Source organism: Piliocolobus tephrosceles, chromosome 1, assembly GCF_002776525.5.
Source record: "Piliocolobus tephrosceles isolate RC106 chromosome 1, ASM277652v3, whole genome shotgun sequence".
NCBI lineage: Eukaryota > Metazoa > Chordata > Mammalia > Primates > Cercopithecidae > Piliocolobus > Piliocolobus tephrosceles.
In genome coordinates this window covers 135538335-135562622 of record NC_045434.1, presented here as the reverse complement: position 1 = coordinate 135562622, position 24288 = coordinate 135538335, and the positions used below count along the sequence as shown (strand labels likewise).

The window sequence follows — 24288 nt, the reverse complement described above, 5'->3', positions numbered from 1 at the left end:
CGTTCAAAACGTTTCTTCTAGATAGCTATTACTGTCCTCATATAACAGTTAATGAAATTGAGATTGACAGGTTACACTCAGAAAAAAATAATCTCTTTCTTCCAAAGAAGAGTTTACAATCTAGTAGGGAGATATACTATGTATATTAATAGTAACAAATGCGATACAGGTAGTATATAAATATACTGGTTCAAACAAGTACAAAGGAAGTAAGATTACTTTTAGTGCGAACGATCTGGGAAGATTTTATAGGTGAGGCCACACTAAACTGAACCAACAAGGATAGGATATTGTCAATAGATGGAGATAATCAAGAGCATTTTTTGAAAGGTTATAGTTTCATTCTGACAGTTTTTCCTCTAACCATTTCTCAGGCAAGCTCAGGCAAGTTCATTCCCCTGTTAAACACTGGAAGACTATATTTAAAAGTTTTATAAAATAACAACGAAAACATAGAATTTAATTGGCAAAAATTTACAGCAAGCTTTGTATTCATAATATAATATATAATATTTAATAATAATGGATACTATGTCTTGAATGCTTATTAGGTGACAGAAGTCTTTTATGGAGTACTTTCCATGGATTATCTCATTTAATTCTTCCAACATTCCATAATTAGTCTGATATCACAGAAAAGAAATTAGCCTTAAAAAGAGCCACATAACTCTTACAAAGAATAACTTGATTGTTAAGTGACCAAGGCAAGAGTCAGGTTTACATGTATCTGACTGTGGAGTCAGCTCACAATGCTGAGTACAACTCTTCCAAGCTAAGGAAGATTTGCATTCAATCCAAAAAAGAAAGCTTAATTGAAGCATATTAAGTATCAGTTACACATGTATGTAAAACATTCAATGCTATTTGAAAACTAAAATAAATATACAACTAGTTATTGCAAAAGATAAAAATAAAATTCCCTTTAGCTATTCCCAACCACTGTGCTTATATTACTCCCATAAAGAGTGAATATAAACCCTTAATCCACTGCCACTCCTACTCCAATCCCTTTATTCTTTTTTTAAACCAGGCCTTTTAATCTACTGTTTCCTGGTTCTTTTAATTACAGTTCCTCATCCCTCCAGATTGTGCTTCTTTATAAACAAATACCATCTCTAATACTATTTGATGGTGATTATGATGACAATTATGATCTCCCACCATTATGATGACAACTACACAATCTAAAAGACTCAATCAAATGAATATTAATGCCTCAGCTGTCTTAGAAAGTATGATAAATGTGTTCAGCATAATCCCTATTGCTACTTAGCAACTCCAAGATATTTTAGTAATTTATATACTAATTTTATGCAAATATTTTGGTCTTGATGCAAATTCCTGAGTTAAGCAGATACATAAATGCCCTTTGTACATTTCCAAAAGGTTTGTTGCAACGTGCAAAAATCGTGTTCAGTCTGAAGGTGATTCTCTTCCTATCCTTGCTTCTCTTGCCTGTATTGAAAAGCTCGCAGGTAACTTTAAATAACAATGGATATGATGGCATTGTCATTGCAATTAATCCCAGTGTACCAGAAGATGAAAAACTCATTCAAAACATAAAGGTAAGAGAAAAATTTATTATCCACATATTTTTATTTCAATAAGTATTTTCAACTCATGGTGCATAGGTATTCATTGAGTGATAACTTTCCAAAATTGCTTCAACAGCATTTATCATTTATATAGCATTTATCTAAACTGTCAGATTAATACCTGCTTAGTTTAAATGTGTTTTATTATATGTTAATACTATTGGCCATTCCCCAATGAATTATTAAAAGGCTGAACTAATATTTTTTTTTCAACTAGTTAAGCTAACAGAAAGACATTACAGCAAGTAGAAAATTATTCTCAAATTTTATCTTCATAGAGTTACTTTTATAAAGTTTAGCTACCTAATCTACACTTAAGCCCTAGAGTTTTATCTTATACATTTTTTCAGTTGTTCACACTTGTTCAAACTCTGGAAAAGTAAAAAGTCATATGTATCTTAAAGAAAAAATGACACATTTTTAATGGATGTACCTTCTTTATTTGCATTATTCAGTATAATAAAAAACACTTGATACTTATCACTTTAATGTATACTGTCTTCTTTGATCCTCCCAATATCTCCATGAGGAATTCAAAAACAAGAATTATTACCTTTGCATCAATGAAGTGATTTGTAAAAATCTCACTCTAAGTGCCAAAACTGGGATCTGAAGCCAATGAAACCTATGTATTTCTATTTTCATTTCTACTTGATAAAACTTTGCCTTTTATGAAAACACTCCATATGAGAAGATAACTAAAAATAAATCTAGCAAATTTTTTTTTTCAATTGACATCTGTTACAATAATCTACCAAACTTTAAACTCCCAATTTATCTAAACAACCAGAAGCAACTCTGTTTGATCAAATAAACAACTTTACCAACAGGCTCCCAGTCTTAATCACCTTGACATCTCACCCAGCACCCTAATTTCCATCTCCAACCCATATGCCGAATGCAGGTAAAAAAATTTAAAAGGTGATTTTGAGCATGTGAAAATAAGGAGTTTACAGACTGAAGAACTATAGAAAACTTCAATCTATTTTTCAGTTAGTTTTCCCAAAATGTTCTGGGGAAAAGGCTTAGATTTGCTTCATCTAGTTATATATGTACTGTTATATTCATTTCACTGTGAAATTATTACCACAAGGTATTTTAAATTTTGTCAGGAAATGGTAACTGAAGCATCTGCTTACCTGTTTCATGCCACCAAACGAAGAGCTTATTTCAGGAATGTAAGCATTTTAATTCCAATTACCTGGGAATCAAAATCTGAGTACTTAATCCCAAAACAAGAATCATATGACCAGGTAGGCTATTTCATCTAACTCCTAAACTGCTTTTTTCCTCCTGTGCTTTTGAAAACTTAATATCTGTAATTGTTTAATAATTACTAATCACTAATTTAGTAATTAGTAATATAACTTTTCTTAATGTATATGAAAAAAGTCCTATTTTCTAAAATCTCTTGTTTCCATTGCCCTTGGAATTTGTTTTTGTTTGTTCTTTTGCTTTTTAGGCAGATGTCTTAGTTGCTGATCCTAACCTGAAATACGGAGATGATCCCTATACACTTCAATATGGACAATGCGGAGATAAAGGACAATATATACATTTTACTCCAAACTTCTTGTTGACCAATAATTTGCCTACTTATGGGCCTCGAGGTAGAGATATCTAAAATGTACTTCTGTTCTTATTTCTACTGGTGGAAAAAAAATAACACTATTTTAATGCTATTTTTTAAAAAAATTTAAAGAAGCCAGGCACAGTGGCTGACACTTGTCATCCCAGCAACTTAGGAGGCTGAGGTGGGAGGATCACTTGAGCCCAAGAGATAGAGACCAGCCTGGACAACAGAGTGAGGCTTCAGTCTCTAAAAAACTAAAAGTAAATTTTAAAAACTAGCTGGGCATGATAGTGCATGCCTGTAGTCCCAGCTACTTAAGAGGCTGACACAGGAGGATCACTTGAGGCTAGGAGCTTGAGGCTGCAGTGAGCTATGATCATGCCACTGCACTCTAGTCTGGGCAACAGAGCAAGAGCAAGATCCCATTGCTTAAGAAAACAAAACTAAGAAGAGAAAAATAGGTAGTAAATAATACCTTTACTTGAAAATATGCTAGTTACGTTCCCAATTATATTTCTTTGTGTGTGTGTCTGTGTGTGCATGTGTGTGTGTGTGTTTAATAACAAAATGCGTCATTTATTGGCACCAACTCATTTCAACTTTTTTGGCCTAATAAAAGGCATCAATTTCTGGAGTACCTTGACTCAATTAGGTTGGGGAGAGGTTTAAGAGAAATATAAGGAAACTGTCTTAAAATATTGTAACTATAAATGTATAAGTGGCAGTATTCTCTCACAGGTAGAGTATTTGTCCATGAGTGGGCCCATCTTCGGTGGGGAGTCTTTGATGAGTATAATGTGGACCAGCCATTCTATATTTCCAGAAGAAACACTATTGAAGCAACAAGGTATCATTGTATTGAGCAAACCTGTTTTCAAAATGTTTTGCTTATGACTCTTTAATTTTCTATGCTAGGCAAACAAAGGCTATCTCAGGTAACTACCTGAGAATGTTCAAACAGTTCATTGCAATATCCAACCTGCCCCATCATGTATGCCACCAATTAGTTCTAGAGATTCCACCTTGGCATCAAGATGAATCAAAAACAGGAAATAATTTCAGTATTCACAGGGACTGTGTTGTAACATGCTATGGGCAGAGGAGAAAGGAAAAAGCTGTAGCCTAAATCCCAACATATCCGAGAATAGGTATTCAACCCTAGCCACTCTTTCGCTACACTTGATTCATCACTTTTTAAGGTAAATCTGTTTCACTGAAATCAGTTAGGCTGCTAGAGCTTCTTTGTAAATATCGTCTTATACTTTTCATTTAATCTTGATCTTAAAGAAAAAGTACTTTTCATAAGGATAAGGTAGTAAGTTGATTTTTTAAAAATATAACTCTAAGTGCTGCAGGCACTATTACAAATAGATGAGATGTTTAAACTTAGTTAAAAATATCAAGCACATAGAGTATTTAAAGAATATTGAAGAACAATGGAAGTTAATGTAATAGGAAATAAGTCTTTGCGATGAAAAATGTATTCAAGGAAAGAGGGGTAATGGAAAAATGCCTCTCGTCATCTCCAATGTGTTGTTCGTTTGATCTCCACTGAGCTGCCTGCAGTTTTTCACACAGACTGGGCTCCTCTCAGTGCAGGACACTCATTTCTTTCAACCTCATCCCACACAACTCCTCACTTACTCAAATAATGTCTGTTCATCCTTTAAGATTCCGTTTAAATATTTCTTACTTAAATGTCTTTCCTCTCCCTCCATTTGGGATTAAATGCCCTTAAGAATGCGCCCACAGCATGTATGGGCTTCTCTCACACATATGTCGCTGGGCAGTAATTGTCTATACAGTTTTATTCTCCCCATTAGACTTTAACATTCTTAAGAACTGTGCATTTTTTTAATCCTCTGGTCTTGGACCTGGTGTAAAGTAAACAAAGAATGTATCAAACAACAAATTTTTTATAAATTCATGAAAAATAAATGAGTTTCCTTATAATCAGTCATAAAAATAGATACATTAGTAAAAACAAGTATCTAAAACATTTATTGAGCTCCTACTGTGTGTCAGGCACTTTCAAGCAGCGAAGTGTCATCATATGTAAGTTTAATTTTCAGGCTTACTCAAGAACTAACCCTCTGGGAAATATGACTCACCATGTCCCTAAATTCTTGCAATACAAATTCATTAAAATTGATTAATGTCATGAAGTTTAACATTAACACAGAATGGTAGGATATCCTGCATATAAACAGAAACTTTAGAATCCTGTCCCTGTACCCTGCCCCCTATTCTCTGCCAGGGACTGGACAATTATTTTTACCATAAGGACCAAATGGCTGGAAGGCATAAGCCTTTTCATGCAGGGTTTAGTTTTATTTCTTCCACCAGTTTAGTGAAGAGGTTCTCAAAATATAGCTTACAAAATGCTATAAACACAAAACTGTGAATACCACATATGGAAATTGAAAAGGATTTTAAGCATAATATTGACTTTCCCTTTCCTCTTAATAAGCAATTCCGCTGTACCTTTTAACTCATCTAATCTTCACAACATCCCTCTGATTAGGAATTATCATCTTTAGCTCAAAGTCACAAGGATAATAGATTTATTGATCACAATGGCCAATGCATGTTTAATAAATATGAACTGACAACATTGTTTCTATTGAAATTGATTACAAATTGAGGTAGAATATTGTGCCTATTTCTGTCAAAATGTCATGTTTAGTACATGATCCATGGCAGTTGTCACTGAAGGAAAAATTTTAGGATGTTGGTCTTCATTCATGATTTGTCAAGTCTTCATATACATATATAATCTAATTCTTTCCTCATAGATGTTCCACTCATATTACCGGTGTTAACATGGTTTTGCACGAATGCAAGGGCGGCAGCTGTATAGAACGACCATGCAGACATAACCCAAAGACGGGGCTGTATGAAGCAAAATGTACATTTATCCCAAACAGATCCCAGACTGCCAAGGAATCCATTATGTTTATGCAAAATCTTGATTCTGTAAGTACCTCTTTTCCAGTCTCTCAAAGGAATCCATGGGAAAAAAAAAAATTAATTCGAGAAGCTGGATTTTCTACTGTGAAATTATGGGTACCAATAGAAAGGCAGAAAATTACTCAGGCAATTAATTAGAGGTCATTTTCTCTAGCATGTATCAGGGTGTCTCTGGAAATTACCCCATCTTTTCTTACTAACCTATTTATTTTATTCAAATGTAGCACTGTAGCCTTCTCACTGGAGTCACACAAAAAATTCTGAGAATACATCTCTTTCCTCATTGACTTCTGTGGACTTCTGTATAGAGTTACAACCTTACTTTTAACTTGTTTTCTAAGTGTTAGCCATACTACTTTTCTAAAGTAATTTATAATGTAGCTTTGAAAAGGATTGACATTTTAGATTTTCCATTACCTTCACACTAAAGCATGCCAAGCTATTGCAAAGTGGTATTGTGAAAATACACAGGGCTCTTCCTCCACTGAACAGACTTAAGAAAAAAAAAAATCACAATTACCAATGTGTCTAACCAATTAAATAATAACACACCACAAAAAAGTTGAAAACTAACGTTTGACCTGAAATATCTGGTTTAAATATGTAAAGCTTAGTGCATAAGAATAGGTACCTTGGAGTCTTGGAGTCAGATAGAGCTGATATCGAAACCCAGTCTGTCATTTTAAAGCTATGTCCACTGTGGGCAAACTGCTAAATCTGAGATTTAGTTCTCTTATCTTTTATATAGGAATTATAATACCTACTTCACATAGTCATTCATGTTGGGTTTACAAGAGCTAATGTAAAGTATTATCATAGTGTTTAGCACAAGTTGAACGCAATATAAACTTTAAATTTTTAATTTTTAAAATGTGTTTGTTAAATATTTGAAAAATAACCAGTTGTTTCTTCCCATGGATAAGCCTAATCTTAATTAATCCAAACATATTGTACTTACCTAATGAACATTTCTAAACATATAAAAATATTTTAAAATATGAAATATATGAAACTTATCAAAAACAACAAATCAAAACACAAATACACTACCTCTAAATAGTGGTACTAACTTACTTCAAAGAAGCAAATTTTTACATACCAAATTTTCACAGGTATATGCCATATACCTTTACAAACCTCTGTATTTGTTGGTAGTGATTGGTGTTTTCATATACCAATACCAAAACAGTTCTACAGACAGAAGTTTGTAAAGGCCTAGTATCTCTGATAAAATTTAAAATTCCTTTGGACCTTTGGGCATTAATGATAAAAGGCTTGACTACATTTGACACATGGTCAGGAACGTTCCCTTTTATCTGCTAAATCTGGAGCAATGCATACAAATAGATATCAAATCATGTGACAGAAGAGGATAACTACAATACTGTATGTACTGCCTGATCCATACTATAAATTCCAAAAGCATTTGACTATCAGGAGATAACTCACACTGCCTACATGGTACATAAATAATAATGAAGAAGATTGTGGAGCTGAAATATGGAGGGCAACTAATTATACAAGACATGGCCAAGAGATAAAATGGTTACATTTCCAGAATAACACTAATTTCTAATTATCATAACATAAATATATTGCATAGTGTCTGTACTGAGGGCATGAATTCAGAGCTAGGAAAGATATGATCTAATATGTTGAATAGTCAACTCCATGATTTTGTTTCCTTATTATTTATGATTCTTACTTCATGCCTAGTATTTACTGCATTAAGAACTGGGAACACAGATATAATTAAAGATGACTGTTCTTGAGAAACTCAGTTTAGAGAGAAAAAGATATGATAAAATAAGTATATATTATTAAGTGGGAAGACACATAGAGATATGACCCAAGTGTTACGAAGCAGTAACCATTGCCAACTGGAAGTCAGAAAACAGTTTCTGAAGAGTGAGTTTTGAGCTGGAATTTGAGAAAAGTGAGTATGTACTTGCCAAAGTGAGAAGGGAAAGAGTATTCTATACAAAGAAACAGATTTACAAAAGCAAAGAGTGAAGTAAGGCAGGGATGCTGTTCATGATTCTGGAAGTTCAGCATTGCCTAAATTATTTGCATCATGGTCGTTAAGATTTTAATGTTTATTAGAACAATTTTCTGGCAGATAACAGTAAAAGAACTTGAGAAAGTGGTGCTTTTTCTGATTTGCATGAAATTATCATTTGGGTTAGCAAAGACCCTAATGAAAGTTTCTGACATATTTCAAGAATATAAAGAAATCCAGTATGGTAGAAGCAAAGAATACATGGTGAGTAAGAGGCAGAAAATGAGGTTGAAACAAAAAATGGGGACATACAGAGCTAAGGTGTTTGAGTTTTATCCTCTCAGTTTTAGACTGGTGATGTGATAAGTTTAATTATTTCAGGAAGGTAATCCTACTAATTGTAAAGGATGAGATAGAGTGAGCTGATAGTGGAGGCAAGGGAGACCAGTTGGAAGGCCATGGCAACAGGTAAGAGGCCCAAATAAAGGCACTGGCAGTGGTAGGGGAAAGAGGAACCAGGTTTGATAGGCATTTCATACCAGCAAGACTTGGTTATGAATCACTGCTTTGATTGCAAACTACATTTTTCTCCCATCCAATATAACTCCATTTGGGAAATGTATCAGCCATATCAGAAACAAAACAAACTCATAAAACTTAGATAAAAGGTATTCAAATGTAATAATTTAGTTCTTCTAATTCTGAACTTACATCTGGCTATTTTACATTGGGAGGGCATTAAAATAATGAAATGACACTACTAAAAATATTTCTTGTAAGCTGAGGCTCATCTTGCAGTAGCAAGATGAACTCCTTCTTGGAGACCGCATTTTTCCAAGTTACTACGTTTTCAATACTTAAAACATTTTCACAGATTCTATAGTAATGAAATATTCATTGGCAGAATTACTGGATACAATTCACCACTTGCCTCTAAAAGACAAATAATTACATTTCCTCATTTTCTCCCTATACTTTCATTCCTTTTTCAGGAGTATTACTTTATGTCAAAATTTGCCAGAGCCAGTAGTGATCCGGGTTGTAGAATAGCTGTCCTCAAGTTTTTTGATCAACTATGATGATATGGAACATACCTAGACAATTAAAGAAGGCCATTTTCTCTACACCATTTTTAGAAGGTAGCTAGAAATTATCACAAGCCCTGCCCCTTTTTCCTCAAACTTAATTCAAGGCTTGAGCTCCCCCAAAGTTTAGAAGGGAAAGTAAAAAGTTAACATAAGCAGTCGTGCCAGCTGCCACAATTCCCCACTGATGTTTCTATCCATAGCCAAAAGAATCACCAAAAATCTTTACCAGTACATATTGATAGCTTTACCTTGCTTCTGTTCCATTCAAGTATGCAAATGGTGTCAGAATGTTAGATTATAAAGTAGTTTTTAACAGGAGATAAAATCTGTGGAGGATATGTATGACAGATATGTATGACATATTTGATGCCTCACAAGTTATTGTAATCTTGTCTTCTAATTGATTTTTTTTTTCCAGGTGACTGAATTTTGTACTGAAAAAACACACAATAAAGAAGCTCCAAACCTACAGAACAAAATGTGCAATCACAGAAGCACATGGGATGTAATCATGAGCTCTGAAGATTTTCAGCATTTATCTCCCATGACAGAAATAAATTCACCACCTCGTCCTACATTTTCATTGCTCAAGTCCAAACAGCGTGTAGTCTGTTTGGTACTTGATAAATCTGGAAGCATGTATAGAGTAAGATAGTTTTTGGTTAACTGTCTTAAATTATTTAAGTATTTAAGCTACTAGAAATATAAGTATTAAGTATTTAAGCTGACGGAAATATAATCTTAGGTTCAGTTCTAGTAACAAACATACATATGTATTTATGTTCTAATAAATTTTAGCACATAATTTTATATAGATAAGTACTGGAAGACAATATGCCAACAGAAAAATGTAGGCTGGGTGCAGTGACTCACACCTGTAATCCCAGCACTTTGGGAGGCCAAGGCTGGTGGATCACCTGAGGTCAGGAGTTCGAGACCAGCCTGGCCAACATGGTGAAACCCTGTCTCTACTAAAAATACAAAAATTAGCTGGGAGTGGTGACACTTGTTTGTAATCCCTGCTACTTGGGAGGCTGAGGCAGGAGAATGGCTTGAACCTTGGAGGCGGAGGTTGCAGTGAGCCAATATTGCACCACTGCACTCCAGCCTGGGTGACAGAGCAAGACTCCATCTCAAAAAAAAAAAAAAAAAGTTGTTATATTAAGGTATTGGATTATGAATCATTTTTATTCCTTAACTTTTAGTTCTAACTAGAAAAATTATAGCCAACCAAGAAAATGAAAATCATCCATAATTCTGTCATTGAAAATATGATACTTCAGTCTTTTCTTTGCTAATGTATTTGCTTTCCCTCCTCAAAAATATGATTATATTTTATGTAATGTTTTATAATCTGATTTTTTTACTTAATATATCTTTAATACTCCTCATGAAAAAAAAAAAGATTCCATGACATAATTTTTAATGCTTGTCTAACATGCCCACACTATAATTAGGCAAGCAATCCCCTGTTGTTGGACAGTTGGGAGATTTACGTAAACTTGCCATTATTAAAATGAGCATCTTTGTATGCATTTTTAAAATTATTTCTTTAGGGTAAATTCCTCAGTGTAAAACCATTAAATAAAAAGTTATCGATTTTTAAGGCTTTTTCAAATATAACTGAATTTTTAAGATTTTCTTTAAATTTTTTAAATAAAATGAAGAAGCTAAACTTTAAAATACAACCAATCAATTATTTCATGATCTATGACCTATAAATGATTTGTCATTCATTAATCCATCAAGATTTGGAGAGTCTTGTGAGTTATTCACACCTTTTTCTTACAGGAAGACCGTCTCTTTCGAATGAACCAAGCAGCAGAACTGTACTTGATTCAAATTATTGAAAAGGGATCCTTGGTTGGGATGGTCACATTTGACAGTTCTGCTGAAATCCAAAATAATCTCACAAAAATAATTGATGAGAACACTTACCAAAAGATCACTGCAAACCTGCCTCAAAAACCTACTGGTGGCACTTCAATTTGTGGGGGACTCAAAGCAGGATTTCAGGTAAAATAAAATATTTTTAAAATATCATTTGCCATTTACTATCATTTTTAATTTTCTCTAATTACCTTTGAACAAAGGACAAGCATTCATGGGCCCCTCAATTAATACTATTATGACCTGATCAAGGTAAATCATTTATGAGAAGAAAAAAATAGCCTCTCCTAGTATCTGTTTACAGCCAGACCCTCTCTGAGGGTGGCTATTCCAATGATATACTCCTGAGGTGCTAAGTTGCACTGCGGAGTGGTTAAGTAAGTGGGGAAAATTTCAGTGTGCACACAATCATGATTTTATTGGAGAGCTCCCCATTTCTCTAATACTTCCACAGTCTGAGTTTCAAGGAGCAGAAAAAAATGCCACTGAGGGGATTATGGAAAAGGGAAATTAGTAACATTTCCATATGATGGATAAAGAAAGACCCAGTTTATCAAGTTAAGTTGATATTTAAAAATCACAAAGAGGCTGGGCCTGGTGGCTCATGCCTGTAATCCTAGCACTTTAGGAGGCCGACGCAGGTGGATCACTCAAGGTCAGGAGTTCGAGACCAGCCTGACCAACATGGTGAAACCCCGTCTCTACTAAAAAACAAAAATTAGTCAGGCGTGGTGGTGCAGGCCTGTAATCCCAGCTACTCTGGAGGCTGAGGCAGGAGAATCACTTGAACCCAGGAGGCGGAGGTTGCAGTGAGCCGAGCTTGTGCCGTTGCACTCCAGTCTGGGCAACAGAACACAACTCTGTCTCAAAAAAAATAAAAATAAAAAATACATTAAAATTTTTTTAAAATTAAAACGTCACAAAAATAAGCCGGACATGGTGGGTCCCCCTGAATCCCAGCACTTCGGGAGTTTGAGGCAAGCAGATCGCTTGAGCTCAGGAGTAGGAGACCAGCTTGGCCAACATGGGGAAACCTTGCCCCTACAAAAAATAAAAAAAATCAGTTAGGCATGGTGGTGTGCGCCTGTAGCCCCCCCTACTTGGGGGACTGAGGTGGGAGGATTGCTTGAGCTCTAGAGGCAGAGATTGAAATGAGCCATGATCATGTCACTGCACTCCAACCTGGCCAACAGAACGAGACCCTGTCGAAAGAAAGAAGGAAAGGAAAGGTAAGGGAAGGGAAGGGAAGAGAAGAAAGGAAGGGAAGAAAGGAAGGAAAGAAAGGAAGGAAAGAAACGAAGGAAAGAAACGAAGGAAAGAAAGGAAAGATCACAAAGATAGAGGTAGCTCCGTAACCAGTATAGTACCTAACCTAACAAACATAGATTGAAGTTTAATGTAATTAAAATGGTGAATTCAAACATTTGGGAGCACTCTTGGAGCACTATACCCAATTGCCTCCAGTACTCATTTGAATTGCTTCCAACCTAACTTTCATTTAAGCCTATTTATTGTCATGCTTTAAGTCACAAAAATAGAAAACTACTTCCTTCACTGACCTCTCCTTGCCTCAAAATGGAGATTGCTAGTCTTATCCAGGCTATTGATTAATACTACATCTCGACTTTCTTCATTGTGTCTATTTGTGATTAAATGTGTTAGTTTAAGAAGGCAGGACCTGGATGTAGACAAATGTGGGATCTTGGCTCTAATAATTATTAGCTAAATGACCTTGAGTAAGTAACTCAACACAGAACATCTGCTTCCTCAACCAAGATAATGTGGATTATAATAGTACCTATCTCATTTAATTGCAGGCATTATGTAAGATAAATAAATCCTTAAGAAAGGTTTATTATCATGATAATTATAATTCTTACTATATATGTCTATTCACTTCTAAAATATGACAAGCACTGTAAATTGGGAATATGTTAGAATGTTTACACATATTGGTTCATGTATTTTTTAAAATATATTTTGATATATATCTTTTTTTTTTTTTTCTGAGATGGAATTTCACTCTTGTTGCCCAGGCTGGAGTGCAGTGGCATGAGCTCAGCTCACTGCAACCTCCGCCTCCCAGGTTCAAGCAATTCTCCTGCATCAGCCTCCTGAGTAGCTGGGATTACAAGCACCCGCCACCACGCCCAGCTAATTTTTTGTATTTTTAGTAGAGATGGGACTTCATCATGTTGGCCAGGCTGGTCTCAAACTCCTGACCTCAGGTGATCCACCTGCCTCAGCCTCCCAAAGTGCTGGGATTACAGGGATGAGCCACTGCTCCCGGCCTTGATATATATCTTATGATACCTTGACCACAAAGTCTATCACTGAATAGATGGTGTCAGATCACATTCAGAGCTATAAACAGCTCTTAATTATTTATATAATAAAACCAATCAATACATAAGCATTTTACTTACAAAATTCTAACAATAATAGCATAATAGCTAACATTTACTGATCATATTATATGTTATTGCCTATGCTAAGTGCTTTAAATGCATGGTCTTATTTTACCCTTACCATTACTCTGTAAGTTGAGTAATATTAGTATGTCCGTTTGGCAGATAAGAAAACTGAAGAGCACAGTAATTAAATCTTTCTCAGTATCATATAGTCAAAAATTGGCAGATATAAGATTCAAAACCTGGTCTTTCTGACCCCAAAGTCCATAAACTTAATCATTACACTAATCTATGTATAAAACTCTGTTATAAATGTATATAACCCTTATATACATGTATGTACTATATAATATACATGTATATACTTTAATATAAAGTCTTGAGAAAAACTAAACACTAGCTATTCTATTAAGCAAATAGCAGAGCTGGAATTTACTCTCAAGGTATCTAACGCCAAATCTCTTGGTAGGACTTAGGAAAAGATGAAAAGAAAAAAAAATACATTTGTAATAATTGACAAAATTAGGAACTTTCTTCTTTGTGGTAGGTCAAAGTTTTTTTGTCCAGGGAATCCTGAGATTCTTCAGAAGTGATCAAATAAAATGTGTTTTTAAAGCACATATTACACTGTTTAAATTTGCACACCCACCTTTGGTCATGACTTTCCAAATAATATCTAGTCTGCAGTCTTTTAGAACTGCCTGAGTCACTTGCCTCCACTCCACCTACCTCTTAGATAATACTGACAACAATAATAGCTAATATTCAGTGAATACTTACTGTGTGTCAGGCATTGCTCTAAGTGCTTCTTTTTCCTCTCTTTGGTAGCAAAAGTATATTTGAGAGCATTAGAAGAAGTATTGACACTCTAGCTTTGAAAACTTACAAGACCACTATAAATTACACTCATTTCCATATGCCAACTCAGACTGAAATGACTTCGCCGAGTTTCCTTTTGCTTACTCTGATGCAAGGACTAGAAGAACAGGTTTATTCTTATTTTAAATATATTAAGATATGGGCCAGGCACAGTGGCTCATGCCTGTAAACCCAGCACTTTGGGAGGCCGAGGCAGGCAGATCACCTGAGGTCAGGAGTTTGAGGCCAGCCTGGCCAACATGGTGAAACCCCGTATCTACAAAAATATAAAAATTAGCCAGGCATGATGGTGGGCACCTGTAATCCCAGCTACTTGGGAGGCTGAGGCAGGAGAATCACTTGAAGCCGGGAGGTGGAGGTTACAGTGAGCCGAGACTGCACCATTGCACTCCAGCATGGGTAACAAGAGCGAAACTCCATCTCAAAAAAAAATAGATAAGTAGATAGATAGATATGACATTCTACAATTAATAACCTGGCTTTTTCACTATCAGGCAATTTCCCAGAGTAATCAGAGTACTTCGGGTTCTGAAATCATATTACTAACAGATGGGGAAGATAATCAAACGAGCTTATGCTTTGAAGAGGTAAAACAAAGTGGTGCAATCATCCACACCATTGCTCTGGGGCCGTCTGCTGACAAAGAACTGGAGACCCTGTCAAATATGACAAGTAAATTTTTGGAATATAGTTTGAATAAAAAAATAAATTTCTAGTCTCTCCCATTCCAGGGGCTCTTTCTCTATAAAGCTGCTCAAACATTTCCTATCCTAAAAATTAATCTTTGTCCCTTCTTCATCCTTCAGATTAAGTTCTTTTCCTTTTCTTCCACTTCATACACCAGTTTTTTTCTGATGTTATTTAACATTTGCTGTCTTCATCCCCCACTCACTTTCTGCCAATGCTACTAAACAGAAACTTATTTCTCTATGGTTACTCAACTGGAAGTCAAAAATTATTGCTTAATTCCAAAATACTACTCAATCACACAGTAGGGATTTTGACAATCCTCTTTTACAGATGAGGAAATGGAAACCTAGAGAGTGCAAATGATTTGCCAAAGGCCATAGAGTCCTGATTATCAATTCAGAGCTCTTCCATCACAGTACCCTATTCCTGCTTCACCAAATCTTGCTAAATCTTAGTTTGGAACAGTTCTGTATTTCACCTTTCTATACAATCCTTCTACCACTGCCATTATAATCCAGCCCTTACAATTCCTTGACTGGGATACTTCAATAACCTTCCAGCTTATCTTTCTGCCATTTATCAATTCAATAAATATATATTGATTGTTGTATTTGTGGCAATCACTTGTGTTAATTCTTGCCCTCTGCAATCTATTCTTTCCTAACTCCTCACACCTAAGTAATCTCTCTCTTCGTTAATTTCTACATTATTTATTTCCTTCACTTAATTTTTACTTCATTGTAGACTGTAATTGTCTTAATTGTTTTGGTGTGCCTTAGACTCAACTAGAAAATAAACAGCCGGTTCAGAAGAACTATCTTAAATTTCATTTTTATAACATTATTTAGTGCTTACACCAGTTTTACCAATGCGGCGGGCACTTACATTTGATGACTAATTGATGTAAAGACAATACAATTTGGCCCATTCTTTAAAGTTTCTTTTAATCTTACTTATCTTTCTTATTTTGAGCAAGGTTTTAGTTATTATTGTAGGATTACGTAAGGGACACTGATATACTGAAAGGTCACAAAGTGCTGGGAAGTTCATCTTTTGTAAGTTTAAAACAAAATTTTAAAATAGATTTTAAAGTGTATTGATGATACCAAAATAACAAATACGACTTTTCCACTTAAAATTCAATTTTAGGAGGACATCGCTTTTTTGCCCATAAGGACATAAACGGCCTTATTGATGCTTTCAGCAGAATTTCATCTGGAAGTGGCAACATCTCTCAGCAGGCTCTTCAGGTCAGTGTAATAAAAAAAATTATTTTCTTTCTCACAGTTGTAATAAATTTATATTATCCTAATTATTAACTCCTATTTCTCTAATAATTATTTTGCCTGAAAATATTTCAGATATGCAGAAGAAAAACATCCTTACTGAATTTGATTTTCCATAACACTTAAAGCCATTTTTTCTCTTGAATTTTTCTATTCTCTTTATTTGGAAAATTATTTAAAATAATTCTTATTCTAATTGAAATCTTAAAAACAAATTTAAAGTTACTCTAAACTGACTAAACTCAGAAATTTCATTAACTATGATAACAAATGGATTTCATATGTTTATTGTTTTTATTTATCCAACAGCTGGAAAGTAAAACCTTGAAAATCCCAGGGAAGAAATGGATAAATGGTACAGTGCCTGTGGATAGTACAGTTGGAAATGATACTTTCTTTGTTGTCACATGGACAATACGAAAGCCAGAAATAATTCTTCAAGATCCAAAAGGAAAAAAATATACTACCTCAGATTTCCAAGAAGATAAACTAAATATTCGGTCTGTCCGTCTTCGAATACCAGGTATTGCAGAGGTAGGTCTATTATTTTATGTTCTCTAAGCTTTCTTAATCAATTTCTATTTTTAAAAATGAAAATAACATAAATAACATCTTATACATTGCCAATATTAAAATGATGACAGATCATCTGTAATAAAGAAATCAAATGGAATAATTAGGAATTCATATTCATACTGTTTGTGAAATTCAATATTAAAAATCATGATTATCATTCTGCTTAAATTTGTAAATAATTTTGTATTCCAAACAAAAAGTAGGAAAATATTACCAAAGCTCTCAGATATATATATTTTTTAATATTTTAGACAGGCACTTGGACTTACAGCCTTCAAAATAATCATACCAAATCTCAATTGCTAACTGTGACAATGACCACTCGAGCAAGAAGCCCTACCACACTCCCAGTAATTGTAACTGCTCACATAAGTCAAAATACAGCTCATTACCCTAGCCCAATGATTGTTTATGCACGAGTCAGTCAAGGGTTTCTGCCTGTTCTGGGAATCAACGTAACAGCCATTATAGAAAATGAAGACGGACATCAAGTAACATTGGAGCTCTGGGACAATGGCGCAGGTAATAAGAATCTGCATCAACTTCCCCTAAACTTAAAATCCTCCTACAGTTCTATGACCTAGAAGTCAATATTTCCTGTATTTTCTAATGAATCACATTTTTAAGTAAATGAATTTTAATCCTAATGTTTTAAAAACTTTTTTCTCAGTCATCTTGACAACTCATAGACATAGCACATATGCCATTTTTAAATTTTATGAACAATTTTACTTTTTCCATGGAACTTAAGAGCACAATTTTTCTCTATTTTCATTAATGTCAGTGTTTCATATATGCTTTCTCCAGTTGCGTTATCTTATTTTGATACGTATTTTTTATGAAATAATAGTAACAGTTAATATTAATTGAATGCCTACCATAAATTAGACTTTTCCAAAAACACAGAGTTAGCAAGTGGCCCAAGCTTTCGACCAAAATAGTCTGATTCCAGAATTCATGTACTAAAACACTGTGCTACATACTGTCTCCCAAATTACTAACATTATCAGTGTTCACAAACAGATATGACTGTCATTTTTACTTTATTGGATGACTAATTTTTACATTTCATTATCAAGGTGCTGATACTATCAAGAATGATGGCATCTACTCAAGGTATTTTACAGATTACCATGGAAATGGTAGATACAGTTTAAAAGTGCATGCCCAGGCAAGAAAAAACACAGCTAGGCTAAGTCAACAACAGAATAAAGCTCTGTATATACCGGGCTATGCTGAAAATGGTAAGTAGCACTAAAATAGAAATGTGCCAGCTGTTTAGATAAAGTGCACACAAACATTGAAAATATAATGTACTACAGAAAGCCCAAGTATATAACGTTGTAATCATCTGTATGTTTCAAAGCCATATTGTTATTAGTAGACCTAGCAAAGACCTATGTTTCCACATATTTGGTTCACATCCCCCTGAGTTCATTTCATTTACACTGAAAAAAAAATTACTGAGCATCTACTATGTTGCAAGCACTGTGCTAGGTGCTAGAGCTACAAAGACAAAACATAATCCTATTCCTCAAAGAATTTGCAGTCAAGTAGTAGAGACAGATAGGTTGAAAGATAGTTTTAACATAGCATAATGTTTCCTCATCAATTTTAAAATATCAATAAACAAACTTTTTCTCAATAAAAGCTGTTACTTTTTCAAAGTTTGCTATCAATCAGTATCAATCCTCTACAGCTGCAAGATCAGCATGCACTATGAATAGACATGGCGGCTGGGCACGATGGCTCACACCTGTAATTCCAGCACTTTAGGAGGCAGATGAGGGTGGATCACCTGAGGTCAGGAGTCTCAGACCAGCCTGGTCTACATGGCGAAACCCCGTCTCTACTAAAAATACAAAAATTAGCCAGGCGTGGTGGCGGACGCCTGTAGTACCTGCTACTCGGGAGGCTGAGGCAGGAAAATTGCTTGAACCCAGGAGGCGAGGGTTGCAGTAAGCCGAGATCGCACCACTGCACTTCAGCCAGCCTGGGCGACAGAGAGAGACTCCATCTCAAAAAACAAAAACAAAAAAAGAGTAGACATGAAAATATGAAATATTACAAAATTTTTTCTTGGTAGGAAAAATTATACCGAACTCACCCAAACCTGAAGTCAAAGAAGATGTGGCAGAAGCTCAAATAGACGACTTCAGCAGACTCGCCTCTGGAGGGTCCTTCACTGTATCAGTAGTGCCTCCTAATGGTAATCATTCTCAGGTGTTCCCACCTGGTAAAATTGTAGACCTGGATGCTAAGTTTCAAGGAGATCGTATTCAACTTTCATGGACTGCCCCTGGCAAGGTCCTCGATAAAGGAAGAGGTAAGTTTGACATTACATTTTAAATATACTAAAAGAAATCCCATTGACTTTCATTTGCTGAGAATTTTCTAATGTTCCATTTATAAATAACATTCATGAACTGTCTAACAAAGGCCATTTTTTATTTTCAGATGTGAAAACTAAAGCTGTAAGAGTTAATTGGACCAAGTTCTTTCTATATTTAGTAATTTACAATTCTAACCCAGTCATGTCAGATTCTGTTATGCCAAACTGTCTGTCAGAAATTGAAGCAGCTTTAAGAGGACAGTTAACAGCTTTCTGTTGCATTATCTTCCCCCAAATTTTAAGTATTTGTATACTTGCACAGTTTCATACATTTATCAACCTTCTGTTGAGCTTTCACCCTATTAGATTCCTAAGAAATGATCTATACTCTCAACAGTCAATTAAGTACAAAAGACACACAAGTAAACATATAATTACGTATAATAAGACATATACTTTTATAAACAGAGAATCATGTGGCAACCCATAGATGGGCCACAAACCCCTAGTTAGAGGCTAAAATCAGAGTATATCATAAAGCCTTCCCAGAGAAGACTATCCCTGAGTGTTGAAGAATGAGAGTAGTTACCCAAGAGAAGTGAAGGTGTCCACAGAGAGATGTTCATATGCACAGAAATTCACTAGTTTGAAAGATTTGTTCATGGAGTTTGAATAAAGTTCAAGGTCAAAAGATCTCATTTATTCAAAGTTCCTGATAATAAATGACCCTCATTCCAAAAAGTTTAAATTACTTCTATCATTGCTTGAAATTTAACTGAATTCAATCAGTATTTATTGAATGCCTACCATATTCCAGTATTATGTAGGTTAGTAGGTTTTTATGGGATAATGCCAGTCTTGCTGTTTTCCCTTTAAGATTGGGAAAATGAAAGCAATATGCAATATACATATACATAATGCCTCAGAGATTGCTAGTGCTAAAACACCAGTGTTCAGTACTCTTTCTCCTGGGTTACAATAAACCCCTCATTGTACACGCTCAAAAGAAAAGATGCTTCTTAGTCTTTCACTCACTATATAGCATTTTCAAAGCTGCATTTCTTATTATTATTATACAAGAAGAAAATCATTCTAAAGCCAGAGGAAACATAGAATATGCACAAACAGAGCTTTTGTATTTCAGTGTTGAAAATCTTATGACAGCTTTTGAAATACCTTATTTTCTCATGGTATGACCCTTAAACATATGGCAGAATCAAAAAAAAGTGAAAAATACCATTGCCACTGAAAAAGCCACAAATGAAATTTCTTAACCAAATATTTAGTTCTATAGTGAATTCAGTAAAACCAAACTTTCAGTTCAAGATTGTGTTAATAATAAATATCCCTCATGCTGATTATAAGAACTAAAAGTAGCAGTAATGTATAATCACAAATGCCTAAAATAGGTGGCATCTAATCTTGTCTTTCCTTAGGAAGAATAGGAAGAGGTTGTGGTACCTATTAAATGTTACCTGTAGATATTCCAAAAGTAAGGTAGTAGCAGTTTCTCAAAGAATAAATGAATGTCTATGTAAACCCAAATGAAGCACTTAAATTACCTGGGACACAATTTCCACACCTGTCAAATATACAAATTCGATTAGATCACCTAAAATTACTAAAACAAGTAGATATAATTCTAATATTTTATGATTTTCTAATTTTATCATGTTGGGTGTCAACAACTGTATTGTTGGTCAAGTAATTAAGGAGATCAAATACATGTCAACACAGGACCAGGTACCCTGAGTGATACGAAGAGTACAAAACACAGTCTTTACCCCAAAAAATAATAAGATCTAATCAGAATGAAAAGTTGAACCTCTACTAAAGTATCTGAAAAACTCCATTCCATGAAACAGAAGTTCATGAAGAGAGTCATCAGGGTGAATGAAATACTTGGATGGAACTTCATGCAGTTGGGCTTGGTTGGACCTTAAGGAATGAATACAATTTGCATACATATGGAGAAGGAGGCACAACCCTTTTGGAGAGAGAAAGAACAAAGTTATATGAGCAAGGTCAAGAAAGCAAAATTTCACAATGGAATATTCTAATCAAAATAAGGAATAGATAGGTGGAGAGAAGAGAGAGAGAGAGAGAGGAGACCTACCTAAGTGGAACACAGGGTTTTTGTGAAGAATAATAGAATGGATTGATAAGGCCTATTTAAGAGGAAACTAAATATTAAGCAGAGGACCTGAATTCTTTTTAAAAATACACTAAAAGTTATTCACCACACACTTGAAATACCTTCAATATTTAATGGAAAAATTAAAAACATAGTCCTTACTTCAAAAAAGAACACCTGGTGTTTTATTTTTCATCACATTTCAGAATGTGAGAATATATTTTTACATGAATGGTAGATATTGAAAAGCAGTGTAGAAAGAAATATTTATGTTGGCATCTTCTTTTCCTTTCTTGATAAAATAACAGCCAACATTTCAAACATTTATTAATTTATCATTTATTAAATTGTAGTAAACATGCGTCATGCATTATCATCTATAATTCTTACCACTAGAATAGTAGGCACTTAATAAATATTTGTTGAATGATTTGAATAACTGAATCTCTATTTTAACAGATAAAAAACTAGAGATAAGAAAGCTTAAGGCCGGGTGCAGTGGCTCACGCCTCTAATCCCAGCACTTTGGGAGGCCGAGGTGGGCAGATCACAAGGTCAGGAGATCGAGACCATCCTGGCCAACATAGTGAAACCCCTTCTCTACTGAAAAAATACATATATATACAAAAATTAGCTGGACGTGGTAGTGCATGCCTGTAATCCCAGCTACTCAGGAGGCTGAGGCAGAAGAGTTGCTTGAACCAGGGAGCTGGAGGTTGCAGTGAGCCGAGATCGCGCCACTGCACTCCAGCCTAGTGACAGAGCCAGACCCTGTCTCAAAAAAGAAAAGAAAAAAAAAAAAGAAAGAAAGCTTAAATACATTTCTTTTTATTACACAGCTAGCAAGTAAAATTAGGGTGCTACTCAAGGTCTGTCTAGGTCCTTAGCACATACATACTTTTATTTTTTATTTTTATATTTTTACATTTTTAATTTTTGTGGGTACGTAGTAGGTGTATATATTTATGGGGTACATGAGATTTTGATCCAGGCAAGCAATGTGAAATAATCACATCATGGAGAATGGGGTATCCATCCCCTCAAGCATTTATCCTTTATGTTACAAACAACCCAACTACACTGCTTTAGTTATTTTTAAATGTATGATTAAGTTATTATTGACTATTGACTATAGTCACTCTGTTGTGCTATCAAATAGCAGATCTTATTCATTCTTTCCAACTATTTTTTTGTACGCATTAACCATCCCCACCTTCTCCTGCCCAGTCCCCCACTACCCTTCCCAGCCTCTAGGAACCATTCTTCTACTCTGTATGTCTGTGAGTTAAATTGTTTTGATTTTTAGATCCCACAAATAAGTGAGAACTTGCAATGTTTGTCTTTCTGCTTGGCACGTGTTTAATTAGTACACATTCCAGTCTCTCTGCCTCCTTCTGCTGGTTATCCTTATCCCTGTTTCCCACTCCATTTATCATCTCTCTTTCTCCTTTACTTACTCCTATTACTTTCTCTTTTAACTTAATAAGAAATGACACAGATATAGGGTACTGAATATCTTCACTATCCTAGAATACTATTATGTTCCTTGTTCTAAAATAAAAAGTAGATGCAACTCCTTATATTTCTCTTCCTAAAAAGGAATCTAGATTCTAACTTTTTAGTACCATATGATTTTGAATTAAAATTTCCTGGGATTAGAGAATTCTACATTTTAAGAAAAACTGTTCACACATTTGTCCTTACAATAAAGACAGAATAATCAGACAAAAGCTAATGGGATTTCCATAATTAAAACCTAATATGCTTTTCTGATAGGTTTCTAAATGTAAGGCAGCGTGGTGGCAGCAAGGCATCCTAGTGATTTTAATATATCTGAAGTATCTATTTGTTTTCCAGCTGACAGCTACATGATAAGAATAAGCAAACATGTCCTGGACCTCCAAGAAAATTTTGATAAAGCTGTTTTAATAAATACTTCTGGTCTGATACCTAAGGAGGCTGGCTCAGTAGAAAATTTTGAATTTAAACCAGAACCTTCTAAAATAGAGAATGGTACCACCTTCTATATTGCAATTCAAGCCATCCGTGAACCCAATGTCACCGCAGAGGTTTCAAACATTGCACAAGCAACTCACTTTATTCCTCCACAGGAACCCAGCATTCCTGATCTGGATACCAATATTTCTGCAATCAGTTTGGCAATTTTTGGATTAGCTGTAATTGTATCCATATTTTAAACTAGAAAGTATAATGTTATACATACTTGGTAAACATTTATTTAGAATTTAATTTACTATACTTATTGTCTATTATAAAGCTCATTATAATATAAAAGTGAATATAAAAATGTTGTAAGTTTTCTAATTAATACTACTTGAATTGTTAAATGTTAATCAAAATGAATATATCATTTCCTGTCTTTGAATAATCCATTCATTAATTTTTAATATGAAAAGATACATATTTGTACTTGTAAGCATTTTAAGAAACATTTTTAGAGTGTGCTACAGATTCATTTGGTATACTGACATCAAAATGTATCCAAGCCATTTTAAATATATATATACATAGTAGCAAATAATTTTATAGATTTATTTGTATCACATTTTTTATTACAAATGAATACTTCATGTTTATATAAGCTATAATTGAAAAGGACTACTAGTAGTAGTAAGGAAGTCAAATTTGATTTTTTATCATTGATTATAAGTGGTATATTTGTTTTTTGTCATTGATTAAAAGTGATTTTAGCCCTAGGCCTGAAATGACTAGCAAAAATCATTTTCTGTATGAATTGTGGAACATCACAATAAAGTTATTTCTATGCTGATGCCATCATTAGGTCCTAAGACTATTACCAAGAAGCTTGATTGAGACAGGGATTTTTTCTTTTTCCTATTACTG

The 24288-nt window shown here is 34.5% G+C and overlaps 1 protein-coding gene across 1 annotated transcript; it reads left to right on the top strand.

Moving 5' to 3' along the window:
* Window positions 1–1331: 1331 nt before the first annotated feature.
* LOC111539277 (calcium-activated chloride channel regulator 1-like) lies at window positions 1332–23621 on the top strand. Its single transcript, XM_023207059.2, has 14 exons — window positions 1332–1565; window positions 2708–2848; window positions 3058–3205; window positions 3907–4015; window positions 5964–6144; window positions 9644–9871; window positions 11017–11241; window positions 14900–15077; window positions 16245–16345; window positions 16691–16915; window positions 17209–17479; window positions 18037–18201; window positions 19044–19283; window positions 23281–23621. The coding sequence occupies exons 1-14, from the start codon at window positions 1332–1334 to the stop codon at window positions 23619–23621; spliced, it is 2787 nt and encodes a 928-aa protein (XP_023062827.1).
* Window positions 23622–24288: the final 667 nt, after the last annotated feature.

Coding starts and splice junctions, on each gene's coding strand:
- LOC111539277 (XM_023207059.2), top strand. CDS start 1,332: ATGCAAATTCCTGAGTTAAGCAGATACATAAATGCCCTTTGTACATTT. Junction 2,849..3,057: donor AACAAGAATCATATGACCAG/GTAGGCTATTTC, acceptor TTTGCTTTTTAG/GCAGATGTCTTAGTTGCTGA. Junction 11,242..14,899: donor GACTCAAAGCAGGATTTCAG/GTAAAATAAAAT, acceptor TTTCACTATCAG/GCAATTTCCCAGAGTAATCA.